The sequence below is a fragment of the Plutella xylostella genome, chromosome 4 (assembly GCF_932276165.1).
Source record: "Plutella xylostella chromosome 4, ilPluXylo3.1, whole genome shotgun sequence".
In the NCBI taxonomy this organism is placed as follows: Eukaryota; Metazoa; Arthropoda; class Insecta; order Lepidoptera; family Plutellidae; genus Plutella; species Plutella xylostella.
In genome coordinates, this window is record NC_063984.1 from 6,999,059 (window position 1) to 7,015,315 (window position 16,257).

At 38.4% G+C, this 16,257-nt stretch overlaps 2 protein-coding genes across 2 annotated transcripts; one reads left to right on the forward strand and one right to left on the reverse strand.

Moving 5' to 3' along the window:
- Nucleotides 1–49: 49 nt before the first annotated feature.
- Nucleotides 50–11,028, forward strand: LOC105388352 (carnitine O-acetyltransferase). The gene is made up of 13 exons (XM_038121240.2): nucleotides 50–193; nucleotides 717–760; nucleotides 4,873–5,115; nucleotides 5,386–5,597; nucleotides 5,825–5,975; nucleotides 6,598–6,772; nucleotides 7,110–7,297; nucleotides 7,657–7,757; nucleotides 7,972–8,094; nucleotides 8,313–8,435; nucleotides 9,198–9,393; nucleotides 9,848–9,985; nucleotides 10,276–11,028. Exons 2-13 carry the CDS (start codon nucleotides 725–727, stop codon nucleotides 10,489–10,491), a joined length of 1,902 nt encoding a protein of 633 aa, XP_037977168.2. The 5' UTR covers nucleotides 50–193; nucleotides 717–724; the 3' UTR covers nucleotides 10,492–11,028.
- A 1,330-nt stretch (nucleotides 11,029–12,358) lies between these two features.
- LOC105387184 (ras-related protein Rab-14) lies at nucleotides 12,359–16,016 on the reverse strand. The gene is made up of 5 exons (XM_011557876.3): nucleotides 15,750–16,016; nucleotides 15,298–15,420; nucleotides 14,742–14,922; nucleotides 14,397–14,579; nucleotides 12,359–13,885 (listed from the first exon to the last, which is right to left on the reverse strand). Exons 2-5 carry the CDS (start codon nucleotides 15,401–15,403, stop codon nucleotides 13,714–13,716), a joined length of 642 nt encoding a protein of 213 aa, XP_011556178.1. The 5' UTR covers nucleotides 15,404–15,420; nucleotides 15,750–16,016; the 3' UTR covers nucleotides 12,359–13,713.
- Nucleotides 16,017–16,257: the final 241 nt, after the last annotated feature.

A 16,257-nucleotide genomic window follows, 5' to 3' on the forward strand; every position in this document is an offset into this window, starting at 1 on the left:
AGTCTATTCAAATTATTTTTAAAATCTGACAACACCGGTAAATAATCCAATGACAGTTGACAAGTGACGTTGTCTACGTCACGGTCACGTCACAACGTTGAAGTGAAAGGGTGAAGTGAGTGAAGTATTCGCTATTCGGCAATAAACAACTATCAGCTGAGTAAGCTGGGGCCAGAGTCCAATTTATTCTAAGGTAAGAATATTAATATTGTTAAATCTTAGTAACAATTACTTAATTCGCAGTTATCTTTGTAATTATTTTAATATTACTTATGTTTACCTTCTTGTTTGATAACAACTTTCCTTGAACCCATAGAAGTTCTGCGAAGTAAATAAATAAACTCTAAGTAAGTATAAACATAAATATAATAAAACTACGGAATGTTTGTGTAGGCACCTACCCACATTAAAATCATACATCTATATACATACTTAGATAGGCATTTTATAAGCAACTAGTGGGTACAGTCAACAAAAAATATACTTAATTATGTAGATACAGGTAAAAAGTTTGATAAGTACCTACCTACTATAAAAGAGATTGGTATCAGTTTAAGAATAATGGGATTGATAAGTATTATGACTTTTGAATTTATAAGTATATTTTTCATGTTGTAGTGGTGGATAGTTACTTATATCTTTTGTTGAACATACTTTGTACAGTATGTTGAAAAGTTTTAGGACTTTTAGGTTTAACTTTGTTGTGTTGATTTCAGAAACAACAATGATTCGGAAGGCCGGCTGTGCAGTGCAGACTTTAGTAAGTTTACTTTTATTGAAACAAGCATGTCAGTCAATCATTTTAAAAGTTGTGATTGTGGTAGGTAGGGTAGGATGGTAAAACTAAAGTAACTAAAGTTCCTACATAGATACATATGAGGCATTTATTTAGTTACAAGTTGTGAGTAAGTACCTAAGTAAATTTATTATCTAAACTACCAACCTGTACAGTAATAGGTACCAACTAGCATACTCTATCTATCATAGCGAACTGATTTTCCGCATTTAGCTTCTAAGGTGGGCCATTATGTGTGAAATACCTACAGGGTGACTACTAGTACTCGTTATTCTATGCAACTAGGTAGGTAGTGCATACAATATTTTATTGAGGCTGTGATACCATACCTCAAAAGTCAACACAGTACCTTACTAGTTACTACTGACGAAAATGAATGTTTTGGTTGGTACAGTAATGGGCAGAGAAACCTGACCCCCTTCAGAAGCATTGTTACTATGAGAGGGGGGTCAGGTTTCTCTGCACCTGACCGTACCTAAACTTCCATAATGGTAACATTAGTTCAATGAGTTGTTATAAGTTTGACTATACTCTACATCAGTGTTTTTCAACCTTTTTCATGACGCGACCCCCCTGGAATAAAAAAATATTTCGCGACCCCCTTGACCCTTTCGGTTTTATATCATGTATATGTGTATGTTACAGTATTCACAATATTCATTCCATACGACGTATTTATGGTCTCCATGATTAGGATTCGAAGTAGTACGCATACTTATCGGATTTAAAAACACATTATTTTACAATTACACATCGGATACGTGTGGCCATGTACAATTGTACATAGGTACGTACGACTAATGCCATTGCGACCCGGAATTTCTTTTTTGAAACTAGTTTTTTTGAAAATAGTTTTCAATGGTGAAATGAAAATAAAAAGACAAAATGCCTGGGTTTACAAAAAAATATATAATTGTGGTCGTCGTCTTTGATCCAGGCAGGAAGGCCTCCCAAGCTGCGTTTGCCTATTCGTGGTCTATACTCGAGAACTCGTTTACCCAATGGTTATCGGTTCTTCGGCAGATATGACCAGCACATTACCACTTCAGCTTGCATATTTTGTCAGCGATGTCGGTAACCTTAGTCCTCTGACGGATAACTTCATTTCTGATACGATCCATCAGAGAAACCCCAAGCATAGCTCTCTCCATATCACGCTGATCGACTTTAAATCGGTGGACTATAGTCCTACCGTCAGTGCCCACGTCTCTGCACCATACGTCATCACTGGCAGGACGCACTGGTTGAAATCTTTAGTCTTCAGGCTTTCAGGGATGGCCAATAAGAATATGTGCTGACGAAGTTTTCCGAATGAAACCCAACCTAGTTGGATGTGCTTTGCAGCCTCCTTGTCGAAGTTGCTTATGCCTAGCCGAATAGTCTGCCCGAGGTAGACATACTCTTGCACAACTTCGATTTTTGTCTCACCAACGATCACTGGCTCCGGTTCGATGTGAGCATTTTACATGACTTTCGTCTTGTCCAAGTTTATACCCCGAAGCCTACACGTTGGGAAGCAGCATTTAGGCCACTTCCATCATCCAGCTGAGTTCCTGCAGAGATTCTGCCATAATAACGATTTCGTCCGCGAAACAGAGATGTGTGACATGTACTCGCCATTTATACATATGCCATGTCCATTGTCCAGCGGCATCGGGACTCCTCAACTCCTCGATATAGCGCCAGTCGATTTTAAATCTCTGCAACGCTTCCAAAATTGCCCATGTCTCGATGGAGTTGAAGGCGTTCTCATAGTTCACAAAGGCTAGATACAGAGGTTGATTATACTCTTCGGTCTTCTGTGTAATCTGCCTTACGGTGTGGATGTGGTTTATTGTACTAAAACAGATCCATGATGAGATAATTTAATTAATAAAAAACAAGCTCAGCCTTCGCATTTAAGAAAATTTTAAGTAAAAGTATTTTTAAAGTAAGAGTCTTTCTTAATAAATTAATACTATGTAATTGTCTTTATTGTTTTTTTACTAAAGTTCCAAGTTTTTTCGCCCTTTGGCGACCCCCCTACAGAAGCTTCGCGACCCCCCAAGGGGTCGCGACCCACAGGTTGAAAACCACTGCTCTACATAAAGGAACCTACTTAGTGTACCTCTGTCTTATGTCTAGACGTGAGCATGGTTATACCTACTGTGTCTACATATATTTTGAGAATTATTGAAGGAAACTTATAGAATACAAATACAAATACAAATATCTTTATTGATAGCCAAAACATTGAAACAGTCTTATAATATCCCTAACCCCTACACTAGGATTCCCTGTGTCGTAGGGATTAGTCTCTTTCGTCTTATGCTATACAATAAAAAAATTATAAGTTAAGAATTAAGGTTAGTAGTAACACAATATTTATAAATTTTTGCGACAAGAGAATTTTTCTATTAATCTTCACTTAGTTAAGGTAACATTGTTAGTCAAACATAAAGTAGCAGACAAAAAAAATAAAATAAAATAGAAATATTAGTACCCATGTCCACCGAGTAACAACAATTTGTGGCTTTAGGTATTTAGCGGTAGGAGTAGCTCACTATCTTTGTAGTCCTGTAACATAAGCCACGCAGTAGCTTTTTGTTTACATATATGTCTTGTAGTTTTTAAGAGGGATAAGGTTTGGTTAACCCTAGTGTATAAGAAGGGACCCATGTAACCGAAACGTCTTTTGCCAAACTCAGTCTTTGTAGTTGCAACTTTCCATTTTTCGTGTCTTAGGGGGCGTGATCTCTCCACAAGATTTACAGGGGCAATTTTATGAAATCTCAGAGTTGTGGCTAGAATAAAAAGTTGTCGTACTGTTAAAACTTTCGTTTCTCTATACAGCTTAGAAGTTGAGTAACGTACCGGCTTTTTGTATGCTACTTTTAATATTGCACGCTGAGCACGCTCAGCCTTGATTAGGAGACTTTTGCAAGCTACACCCCAACAAACGATGCCGTAAGATACAATAGCTTGACACAGTGCGTAATAAACAACCTTAATAATCGATTCATTAGCTACTGAACGCAGGCGTTTGAAGACGAATATTAGCTTTCTAAGGCGATTCTTTACTGCATCTACATGATTGACCCATTTTAGGTGTTTATCTATATGAACGCCGAGGTATTTTATGGAGTTTACCTGCTGGAAAGGGATACAATCACAATTTTGTCTAACTTTGCAAGTGTGAGCATAGACAGGAATCACAGCAGAGGGAGCAGACCGATGACTAATACTAAAGTTTACCACCTTCGTCTTATCGGCATTGAGTGTGAGGAGATTGTGGGATAGCCAGTCACCAACCAAACTAATACCATAGCTGGCAGCAGCATAGGCAGCATCCCATGTTTTAGCCGAGAAAACCAGAGCGGTGTCATCAGCAAAAGCAAATACGTTTGCGTGCGGGATGTCCAAAAGGCAGAGGTTATTGATATATAGTAAAAATAAGGTTGGTCCTAGAACGCTGCCTTGAGGGACCCCAAACTTAATGGTTTTGAATTTACTGGTATGGTTCTGAAGGATAACTCTCTGCTGGCGGTCAGTAAGGTAAGAATGAAACCAGTCTAGAGCCACACCACGTATACCAATAATCTCTAGTTTTTTCAGCAAGATCACCCTAGACACCGTGTCGAAGGCTTTCGCGAGATCTAGGAAGATACCCACACATTTTTTGCCGTTATCCAGTTCTGACACTATATGATCAACTAAACTGGTTACCGCATCCTCTGTAGATCTATTATTGCGAAAACCAAATTGCCGATCAGAGAGGATGTTCTCCTTATGTATATAGTTGAGCAGACGTTTGTTAACTATTTTTTCAAGTATTTTTGATATTGAAGATAATAGGGAGATTGGACGGTAATTGGCTGATATTAATACGTCGCCATCCTTATAAATTGGACAGACGTTGGCCCTTTTCATGCAGGCAGGAACAACACCTGATTGTAAACTCAAATTGCATATAAAAGTTATAGGGCTTAGCAGTGCTCTATATGTGTGTTTTAGAACAGAGTTACTGGTATAGTTTTCTTAGGTTCTCTAAGGCATGATGTATAATGGTATATGTATAAATTGAAGTTTTTTTTCAGTGTGGCAACAAGGCATTTACTCTTGAGACGTATGCCTCCTCCTTGCATGTTAGCTGTTGCTACTCCTCAGCTAAGGCCCCTCAGGCCCAGAATCTTCCACACCTGCCTGTGCCTAAACTCGGTGACACTCTCACCAAGTATCTGAAGTCTGTAAGACCCCACCTCAATGATGAGGAGTTTGCCGTCACTTCCACTCTGGTCAAAGACTTTGGAGCCGCCGGCGGCATTGGACAAAAATTACAGGCAAGTTACAAATCTCTTGCCTTAAACTTTTAACGAAGTTAAACTACTTACAGCAGGAATTATTGCTGTATTTTTTTGTGTACTAACTAAAGGTAGGTAATCGGTCTTGATAAAGTATAACTCTATGTTATGGTAAGTACCTATTATAGTACCTACCAATCTATAATCTATACATATAACTATTTTTAGCTTTAGCGTGAACATACTTCAGCCTTTATTCAGACTATAAACAGTTTCTACTTAGTTTAGTAATGTGCCTATTATTTCCAGTCATTACTGGAGAAGCGTGCCGAGCAGCACACGAACTGGCTGGCCGACTGGTGGCTGTCGAGCGCGTACCTCGAGTATCGCGACCCGGTGGTGGTCTACTCCAGCCCGGGGCTCGTGTTCCCCTTCCGGACGTTCCAATCAGAGCAGGACCAGCTCAACTACGCGGCTAAAACTGTCATGGCCGCTCTAGACTATAAGGCACTGATTGATGAGTAAGTGTATGTTTGATAAGTACTTGCTTTGTTACGTAGGTTTTCGTTTTAGGTAGGTACTTTTACTTATGATTTTATTTTTTATGCAATAGTTACCTATCTTAATAATTATAATTTACTCATTAGTCGATGGTATAGGTTAGGTATCGGGTGGTGGTGGTGTGTTTAAAATTTAGATAAGTAGGTCATTTTTTATGCACTTACTTACACATTACCTTACATTTTAGCAATGCGATTCCCGTTGAAATGATGGGCAAAAGTCCGTTGGACATGTCACAGTATAAGAAAATATTTGGAACCTGCCGGATACCAGGAGAAAAGAAAGACAGATTATCCTTTAACGATAGCAAGCACATTACTGTTTTACACAACAACCATGTAAGAATTTACCCTTTTTTCTGTTCGTACTTAAAAAACGATTGAATTGTATGATGCCTGACTAGTAAGTCCTTATGTGACTAAAATGGAATGGGATGCTTATAAAAATTCTGACATAATCATACCCGATCTCCCTAAGAATCGACGGATATGTAGAATATTATGTATCTAAACTAGATGATAAGATAGAAGATAAAGCGTATCATTCATAAGACTACCGATCAATTGTATGCAATCAAGACAAAAATATAAAAAACAGCTTGCTGAAACTGGCCAACCTTGAAGCGAGTCTCGACTCGAGATACTGGAAAAGGTGAAGGATTTTTAGAGAAAATGTCAGGCACTCCCATTTTAATATTTACTTACTTAAATTTTAAAACTTACCCATTTCTACCAAACTCAATTACCTACCTTAATTGATTTTCTAATACTTACTCTTACCTAGGTTTATCAGAAGTAATCTACGTATTTTATGTATATATTATAAAGATACCTACCAACCTGATAAGTTATTTATTGCATTTTCATGTTACGTAGGTATAGGTATAAATAATGAAATTCTGTGGTACGATTATCCTAGGAATCATCATTTCAATACATTTATTTGTATTATCTTTTTCAGATATTTCACGTAGATCTGTGGGGTGAAGACGGAAAAAGACTGAATGAAAAACAAATTGCGGAACAACTAAAAAAAGTTAAAGACGCGTCTAAAACTCCAGCTGAGAATCCCGTCGGAATCTTAACTTCTGAGAACCGAAACGCCTGGGGAAGAGCTTACGAAATTATGAAAAAAGGTTAACACTTATACATAATTAAAAATATTAAATTTAAACTAATGCAAACCATGGGCTTCAGACAAGCGTTAATGCCTTAATCATCAAGTAGGCACAGCCTATTGCATTACCCTGGACATCCGGCGACCTTTTTGCTTACCTAGCTTGCCAATCGAGCCCATTGGAGTAATATCCATACGTCCAGCTCACCCTGGGCAGTCATAAAATTTAACTGGCTATTCCATTCACCATGGTGTCGAAGCCTAGACACGGTCTAGTGCGACACGCTAAGAAAAAGAAAATAATCTCGCCATTGATGATAAAATAACTGACTCGTTCACTTCACTCCTCCTTCCAGACAGCCTGAACGCGTCCTCACTAGCGGACGTGGAGCGCAGCCTGGCGGTACTCTGCCTGGACGCGGCGGCGGGGCTGCGGGGCGCGGGGGGCAAGGACCGCCAGCAGAACATTGCCGCCGCGCAGACGATACACGGTGGCGGCTCGCGTGCTAATGGCGGCAACCGCTGGTTCGACAAGACTATACAGGTAACTACTTGACGTGTACTTACCTATGTAGCTGGGCGCCGTCAGGAGAGGTCTAGGCAGGATAGCATAGGATGACAGAGGATAGAGTTGTGAACGATTCAAGGCACGTAGCTGGTAGTGGTTTGATATAGGGTACTGGGAGAGATGCTCCATTAGCCTCCTTTATTGGAATATGGATGCATACAACTGTTCTACAAATTTAACTGGATAAGCGTTGCACAGAGCTTGAACTTGGAGTATCGAGAAGGCCTTTCCATTCAGTAACCGAAGTAAGTGGTCATAAAAACATAGCATAGCATAGTAGTCCATAGTCATCAGCTCTCAACAACATTCAATGTTCTAAATTGTTATAATTTCAGTTCATAGTGGGCGCGGACGGCGTGACGGGGCTCACGTACGAGCACTCGCCGGCGGAGGGGCAGCCCATCGCCGTCATGACCGACTTCATCATCGACTACATGTGAGTGAGACTTCTATTCTATTCTATTTTATAGTAAGCCGAAAGAGGGTGACACGACCTTTCAGATAGATTACTATGCCATTTTTGTAACCCCGTGTATTAATGTTAAATCTTAACAGAAAAAAGCTTAGGTACCTATAGGTATTTACTTAATGTATGACCGCAGATACCTACATATTAATTATAATAAAATGTACCTATGTGTTATTTACAGCGACAAGAACAAATCTAGCGATCAAGCTGCGTCATCAAGTCCGCTGCAGCCGGTGGCGTTGAAGTTCAACGTCAACGACGACGTCAAGGCCAGCATAAACACCGCTAAGGACAACCTCGACAGGTATAAATTATGCTTTCAGGTTGCTAATTAATTCTAATTCTGGGCTAAGAGCTAATCTAATTTTGTAGACGGACTAATAACCTAATCACGGCCAATCTACGTAGGGACGCTATAATCCAAAGATTCAATATAATTTCCATGTAAATTAATAAATATTAGTCTGCTGCCGGTACAAGGTTCATTATCGACGTTTCTCATGTGCTGGTTGTATACTTCAGGCTGGTGGCGGACCTGGAGCTGAACTGCTTCACGTTCGACAAGTACGGCAAGAGCTTCATCAAGTCGCAGAAGATGAGCCCCGACAGCTACCTGCAGATGGCCATGCAGTACGCCTTCTACAGGTAAGCTCTTTACTCTCTTTAGCCTACAGATGAAAATTACTTATTCTAAAATATTGTATTTGTTGTAGAGAATTGCGACTACTTCTGTTTTTGCCTCTAAGATAAACATGTTTAGGAGGTTTTGTCCTCCTGGAATTATTGTAGACAGTAGACGAACTGCGCACCCGATACTATGCGCGTGTGTAACGCTGAAAATTGTATAAAGTGGGCGCAAAATCAGCAAATTGTGAACACTCGGCAGTTCGGCACACTGCCCCGATACGCCTCTTCCTCCGTCTGCGGCTAACAGTTTGCCTACTGCATAAGCAATCTTTAAAGTTGACTGCTGAATGGTGTAGTGGTTAGTGACCCTGACTGCTATGCCGAAGGTCCCAGGTTCGATTCGCAGCTGGGGCAGATATTTGTTTAAAGTCAGATATTGGTACTCGGGTCTTGGATGTTGATAATTATATTTAGTATGTATCTATGTATTTGTGTAGATATATCAGCTGTCCGACACCCATAACACAGGTTCTGCCTAGCTTGGGGTCGGATGGCCATGTGTGAGATGTCCCCACATATTTATTATTTATTTATTTATGCTTTTATTGCACAATTTACAAAAGTAGATGTACAATTATATTATTATTATTAAAGTAGACAGTTTACTGTACCTGAACCTCTGGCTCTCTCGTATGGAACCTTTTACTTGCGCATAGGACCATTTCCCATCACGCTGGTTCACACATCTAAACATGCTAAATCTAGCCGTCACCCCCGCAGACTGCACAAAACACCGGGCGCGCACTACGAGTCGGCAGCCACACGCATGTTCGCGGGCGGCCGCACGGAGACCATCCGCTCCTGCTCCGTGGAGTCGGTGGAGTTCGCGCGCGCCATGCTCGGCCCCGCGCCGCCGAAGGAAAAGGTGGTGGCTATGCAGAGGGCTGTTAATGCGCATAAGAACTATACTGTGCAGGTTGGTGCTGGTCTTAGTAGACATTTGAGTGAATAAACATTGATAATAAATCAAAAAATCAAATCAAAATTATAATATTGTATATATAGAATCATTGACACGAATGAAAAAGAGATTATACTCGTACTAAGCTACAACACACATTATACTGTGCAGGTTGAGAGAATCTAATGCTAGAGCTCACTTTGATTGCGCTTTTCTTATTATAGCCTTCATCAAATTTTCGTGATAACATTCTGGGTCTGAAGGTTTAGGATGTATTCGAGGTGCATGCATAGTTGCGTTAAGTTGCATACCTACTTTTGCAACGAAGATTGCAGGTTCCATTTCCGGCCTGAACAGATATTTTGTTATCATCATCGACCAACTTGAACCTATCCGGCCTATGTAGCCTAAATATTAGACGACCATCTTTAGTACTGAGATTTCATTGATATTTTCCTCTTTCCCGCAGGCTCTCCAAGGGCTGGGCGTGGACCGGCACCTCCTGGGGCTGAAGCTAGTCGCCATTGAGAACGGCATCGACCTGCCCAAGCTGTACCTCGACGCCGGATACGTCAAGAGCGCACACATGAGATTGTCTACTAGTCAGGTATTTACTCTAATCAGTTATGGGCTAGTAGAAGTTTGTACTTAAACAGAGTCAGTTTTCTTGAAAGCCAATAATTTTACTCTCATTCCACTGCTAGTTTCATAACTTTTCTGAGTCGACATCTTATTTTTTTATTAATTTTAATACATAACGTGCCGGTAACTAACATTGTACTTATACCAAGAGTTATTAGTATTTCCATGACCATATTCTTCTACTGACCATATTATTCCATGAGCATATTATTATTATCTGATATCTTTATGTAAGTATTCCATTTCCCCCGCCAGGTGGCGTGTCGGTGCGACGGGTTCATGTGCTACGGGCCGCTCGTGGCGGACGGGTACGCGACGTGCTACAACCCGCGCGAGCGCGACGTCAACTTCGCCACGTCGGCCTTCAACTCGCACCCCGCCACCTCCTGCCAGAGCTACCGCGCTGCTCTAGAAGACTCACTCAAGGACATGCATGATGTGCTGCTAAAGGCCACGCCCTCCAAATTGTAGGGAAACAAACGAACGATACGACTGAAGAGCGCGGGTGTGCTGCTGCAAGCCACGCCCTCCAAACTGTAGAGAAAGAATAAGATACGACTGAGGTGAAGAGCGCGGGAAGGAGTTAATGTTAAAGTACTGATATGCTGCTGTAAGCCACGCCCCCCCAAAATGTAGTTGCAGGAAGTAAACGAACGATACGACTGAGGAGCGCGGGAAGGAGTCAATTCTAATGTACTGATAGACTTGAGCAGTCAGTTGTAATAGGCATTGTTGCGAGTGTTAGATTATTGAAAAGCGTTTAAGCGATCACTGCGAATGGTATATATTCTACAGAGTGCTCTGATCTAGTTATCAGTTACCTTTGAAAATATGTTTTATTAATTATGTATTATTGTTACTATTGTAACTGTATTTTAACTCTGGTATTAATAGCAATAAAATAAGTCTTCGCTCTCTTCCTGCCAATCTAATTGAACTGTTGAAATTATTCTAATTGTAAGTATGTATAAAAGTTTCGTTTTTAAGATAATAAATGTATTTTGTATACCTTGTTGTTTTAATACCACCGGCACCAATGGCATTTATTTTATGCCTGAAGTAAGGGGGCACAGGTATTTAAGTAATGATCCGGCAGAGTAATAATACGGTGGTTATTTATGAATACACGAACATATCTAGATAAGTAGCCTATAGTACAAATCTTTGGAATGTCTGAGACACTCTTTTTTGGATCAATATGCCCTTATTTATAAACATTTGTTTATTATTTTGTACTTTTTAAATATAAAGCACTTATTTCCATGTTTATCTCGAAAACCGTAAAACCGTAAGATATCGAAAAACTAATGAAAATTTGGTGCCCCCTACGAGGATACACCCCCGCCATGAGGGATTCTCTACACGTGGGGCCCATGTAAAACCGTCAAGTTAGAATCTAAATTGTATTATAAAGAGGATAAGTATAAAAAATACTAAACGATATTCGGTTTCTTTTAAAATCAAAACACTCACTCTTATGTCCTTCTCTATCTCGAAAACCGTAAGAGATATCGAAAAACTAACGAAAATTTGTTGCCCCCTACGAGGATACATCCCCGCAATGAGGGATTCTCTACACGTGGGGCCCATGTTAAACCGGTCAAGTTAGAATCTACACTATAAAGAGGATAAGTATAAAAAATACCAAACGATATTCGGTTTATTTTAAATTCAAAACACTCACTCTTATTTCCTTCTCTATCTCCAAAACCGTAAGAGATATCGAAAAAGTAATGAAAATTCGGTACCCCATACGAGGATACACCCCCGCAATGAGGGATTCTCTACACGTGGGGCCCATGTAAAACCGGTCAAGTTAGAAACTACACTATAAAGAGGATAAGTATAAAAATTAGTGAACGATATTCGGTTTCTTTTAAAATCAAAACACTCACTTTTATTTCCCTCTCTATCTCGAAAACCGTAAAAGATATCGAAAAACTAATGAAAATTCGGTACCCCCTACAAGGACACACCCCCGCAATGAGGGATTCTCTACACGTGGGGCCCATGTAAAACCGGTGAAATTAAAATCTACACTATAAAGAGGATAAGTATAAAAAATACTGAATTGACTGAACGATATTCGGTTTCTTTTAAAATCAAAACACTCTTATTTCCTTCTCTATCTCGAAAACCGTAAGAGATATCGAAAAACTAATGAAAATTTGGTGCCCCCTGCGACTCCTGCGAGGATGGAGGACACCGCCTCGAGGAGGAGATTTTCTACAAATTCCAACGCGAGGGTTCCATTTTCTAGAGTGGTTGGGCCTGTCCTCACGATAGTACCTACCTAATATTTATAAGTCAATGACAGCAATTTAAAAAAAACACTGTATGCACAAATGTTTTTTTATTGTTTCCAATATTATTAAATTTTGCTTAATATAATTTACAATATAACATACAAAAGTACTACTGCGTAAATGATGTGCCGGTGCGGGCGTGTCTGGCACACCACACACGAAGTCATATGAATAATAAATAGGTACTTACATGTTTTATAATTTTGTTAGTATAGCTGGATAAGAATAATTATAATACTTCTAGTTCGTGAGTACCTACTTTTAGGTTGTGAAACATAAAATCTTTTTACAAAATTTAATATTTTACAGTATAAACACCGGCACATATTTTCGATGCAGTACAATAAAACAATAATAATATGATGACTTAACAAAATAAATATACGTACATTAATATTAATATTTATAACATAACACCTCTACATTAACTATATTATAGGTAAAACTTTTTTTTGGATTTTATAGGTATACTTCTAGTGGGTTTATTTTTACAGTGACAATCCTCGATAGACAAGACGACTTTACTGTGTATCGCAAAAATCATTAGTGTGGGTAAGCTTTCTAACTCAAGGTACCTTGTAACTCTAGATGCTCTACCCAAATGCATTATCATTATGTAGGTAACAGTTTGCATGTAATTTTAGTCTTTGTAGTACAATGATTAAATTTGCACTTTTATAATTACACTTCCAAATATAATATACTAAACCCAGGATAAGCCTGCAAAAGATATAAACTGGTCACACATAAAAATATTATTATAATCTATATTTTTGACCAGTTTATCCTAGACAGACTTCTTTTGGGTTTATTATAGATGCCATTTCATTAGTTCCGGACCAGAACTATGTTTTAACCACTTATTATCCATGATATGATGTGTATAAAAGTCATTGATACATTATATATTTTGTCATGCCAGCCTAACACAATTTACCCAAGCCTTTTTGATATACAGCTTATTTGAATATATACTCTATAATTTTATAAACCATCGCCAATAATAAATTGCTTTAATACTGAGCTAAAACATGCTCAGGACATACCTATTACTTGGGCTAGACCCAGTTCCGGCGAGTGGATGTGGAATGTACAGAGTACAGACATTATGTGACAACACAAAACACTGATAATTCAATCGCATATGACACGGTTAAGTCCACATCAGACTCAACCTATCTGATATTATAAAAAATACATTAAAACCCAACACTTGGTCACAAGACCCTCAGTAGAGACAGTGTTAACTGACAACTAACACACGCGGAAAAGCATCAGAAGGGACTTAACAGCGCCAATATAACAAATAAGAATACTATGTTATTAATTAGTCTAATGATCTTACACGGTACAATATATTAGTATGTAATGAAGTGTGGGGGTTCAGTTAGCAGGCGCAGTTGTCCTTGGCCTGCGGCGGCGCGGCCAGCGGGCGGCCCGGCGCCGCGGGCTTGTGCTGCACGCCCGACTCCGCCGCGTTCAGATCCAGCCGCCCGTCTTGAATACTTTGGTAAATTTTCTTGGCTGTCTCCAGAAAAGCCTCCTCTACATTTTGTCCTCTGAAACATTTGAATAATATTTAAGTATTAGATTTGTATAATGTGTAAAAATTTCAGTGACTTATTTTGTGCAACATAAAATAAGTGATATGCTGCTATGCTTGTTATGAGTATCAATACATTTGCTAAATTAACGGTACTGTACAGTTAGTGAAATGTGCTGTGACTAGCATTAAACTGTAGACTTTATAGTGTGCATGTGAGTCATCAGTCTGATTACTTTTTGTACATAGGTATTCTACTGATACATGCAGTATAGTAGAGTATAGTACAGTGCTCCAAAATTGATAATGCGCATAGAAATCTTTGACAGATTGGTTGTTTTCGATTATGTGACACATGATATTGACTCCTATTTCTTTTGAACAAGGTGCAAAATGCAAGTGTTTTTTCTAAGGCTCTTACGATTTAATGATTTGGTTGTGAAGATCTGCATGTGCATTATAAATTTTAGACAAGTGTACAAGAATAACTTTTACTGGTAGAAATCATAATCATAGAATACACTTACGTTTTAGCACTAGCTTCTACAAACATAAGCCCATTTTCATCAGCAAACTGTTTAGCTTCCTCATATGTCACATCTCTCTGGCCATCCAAATCTGACTTGTTTCCAATTAAAAATATCACAGTACTGGGGTTGGTTAAATTTCGTGTGTCAGTCAGCCAACTGCTCAAGTGGTTGTAAGTAGATCTGTAAACAAAGGATTTTATATTGTTTAGTCTAATTTTGAACTAATTTGAACTCAGAAGCTAAGGTCAGCCTAACTAGATAAGGTAGTGGGAAGAAAGCACAGTTATTTTCTAACAAATACAAGCTTTAAATATAAATACAAGTAGTTTATTAGCTACATACCTCCTAGTGATGTCATAGACCATGAGTGCCCCCGCAGCACCCCTGTAGTAAGACCTAGTCACAGCTCTAAACCGTTCTTGTCCAGCAGTATCCCAAATTTGAAGCTTAATTTTCTGACCAGCAACTTCAATGATCCTTGTGCCAAATTCAACTCCAATGGTATGGGGGCAGTCAGCCATAACTAAATAACAAAAAATATGTAATTAGGATACACAGAAATTATTTTATTATATCTTATTGCAGAAACTGCAACATTTACGGAGGAATTTTGGGCATGGCTTAGTAGATGTATGGAAAGAATTACACATGCAATAAATGATTGTTTGGTGGCATATACATCTGGACACAAATACATGGTTTTATAAAAATAAATGGCAAGACCTATGGTAGGAGTTTCTACTTAAAGTGTTTGTGGTGGCAGTGGAATCTTCATTGAAACAAACTAGTTACAGTAGTCTGTAGCATAGCATAGGATGCCCAACCATAGAAACCAAAACCTCCCTCACTTAGGCCATCTCTGTATTGTGAGTTGCTAAACCTTAATAAATGAACTTACATTTTTTCTCTGTAAACTGATGTAAGAGGCAAGACTTGCCAACTCCCATATCTCCAATTATGATGTATTTAAATATATAGGAGTAGTTGTAGGGTCCCGAAGTCATCCTGCTGCCTTTCTAACCTTAAATTTACATACAAACACATAGTTTCATCAAAATGTAATGTTAAAGAATGAGATAAGTACTACCATGACTACAATTTCACAAATTATTAGATATAACATAATGATATTCTTAACTAATGGTATATAATATTATTTGTTATAATGTTACGTATTTAAAAGCCTAACTTTTCTACACTTCGTCGTAATACGGTAAAAAATATAACACATCGTATTGTAAATTCGCTAAATTATTGTAATTGAGTTTCTGCATATTAAAATAATGAATCTAAAAATTTTCTAGGTGTCTAATTATTGGGGGAAATGTCGGATTGAACATGAATACGTACCAAATTACTGCAATCAAGTAAAATTTAAATACACAGTGAACACCCTTTGTTGATAGCTGGAATGTTCCTATTGATTATGTTCTAATAGCCTTGAAATTGCTGTGTAGTACAATATTTTTTGGCAATATTCATAAGTGGTAGTAATATTTATTAGATAATCGTAAAGCTAATTGAATCACAAATAATTCATCAAATTCTACGAAACACTGAGTAACACCAAAGTAGAATTTGTCGACAAAACAACAATGGCGGAGAGCGAGAAAAATTATGACAGACGGAAGGAACACAGAAAACACATCTGTCATAGTCTGTGAAAGAGATATAAAGTAGTATCAAAGCTCAGAATAATTACGGCTTCGTTTATTAAAAAAATACTTCCTTTTCAGTTCTTTTAACTTTTCATATTTTATAGTTTTAAGCAAGGATGATTTACAAATGCGTATAGAATATATTTTATTTACTTTTATCCACTTTACCTTTATTTTTTGTATTTTAAACCATACCACTG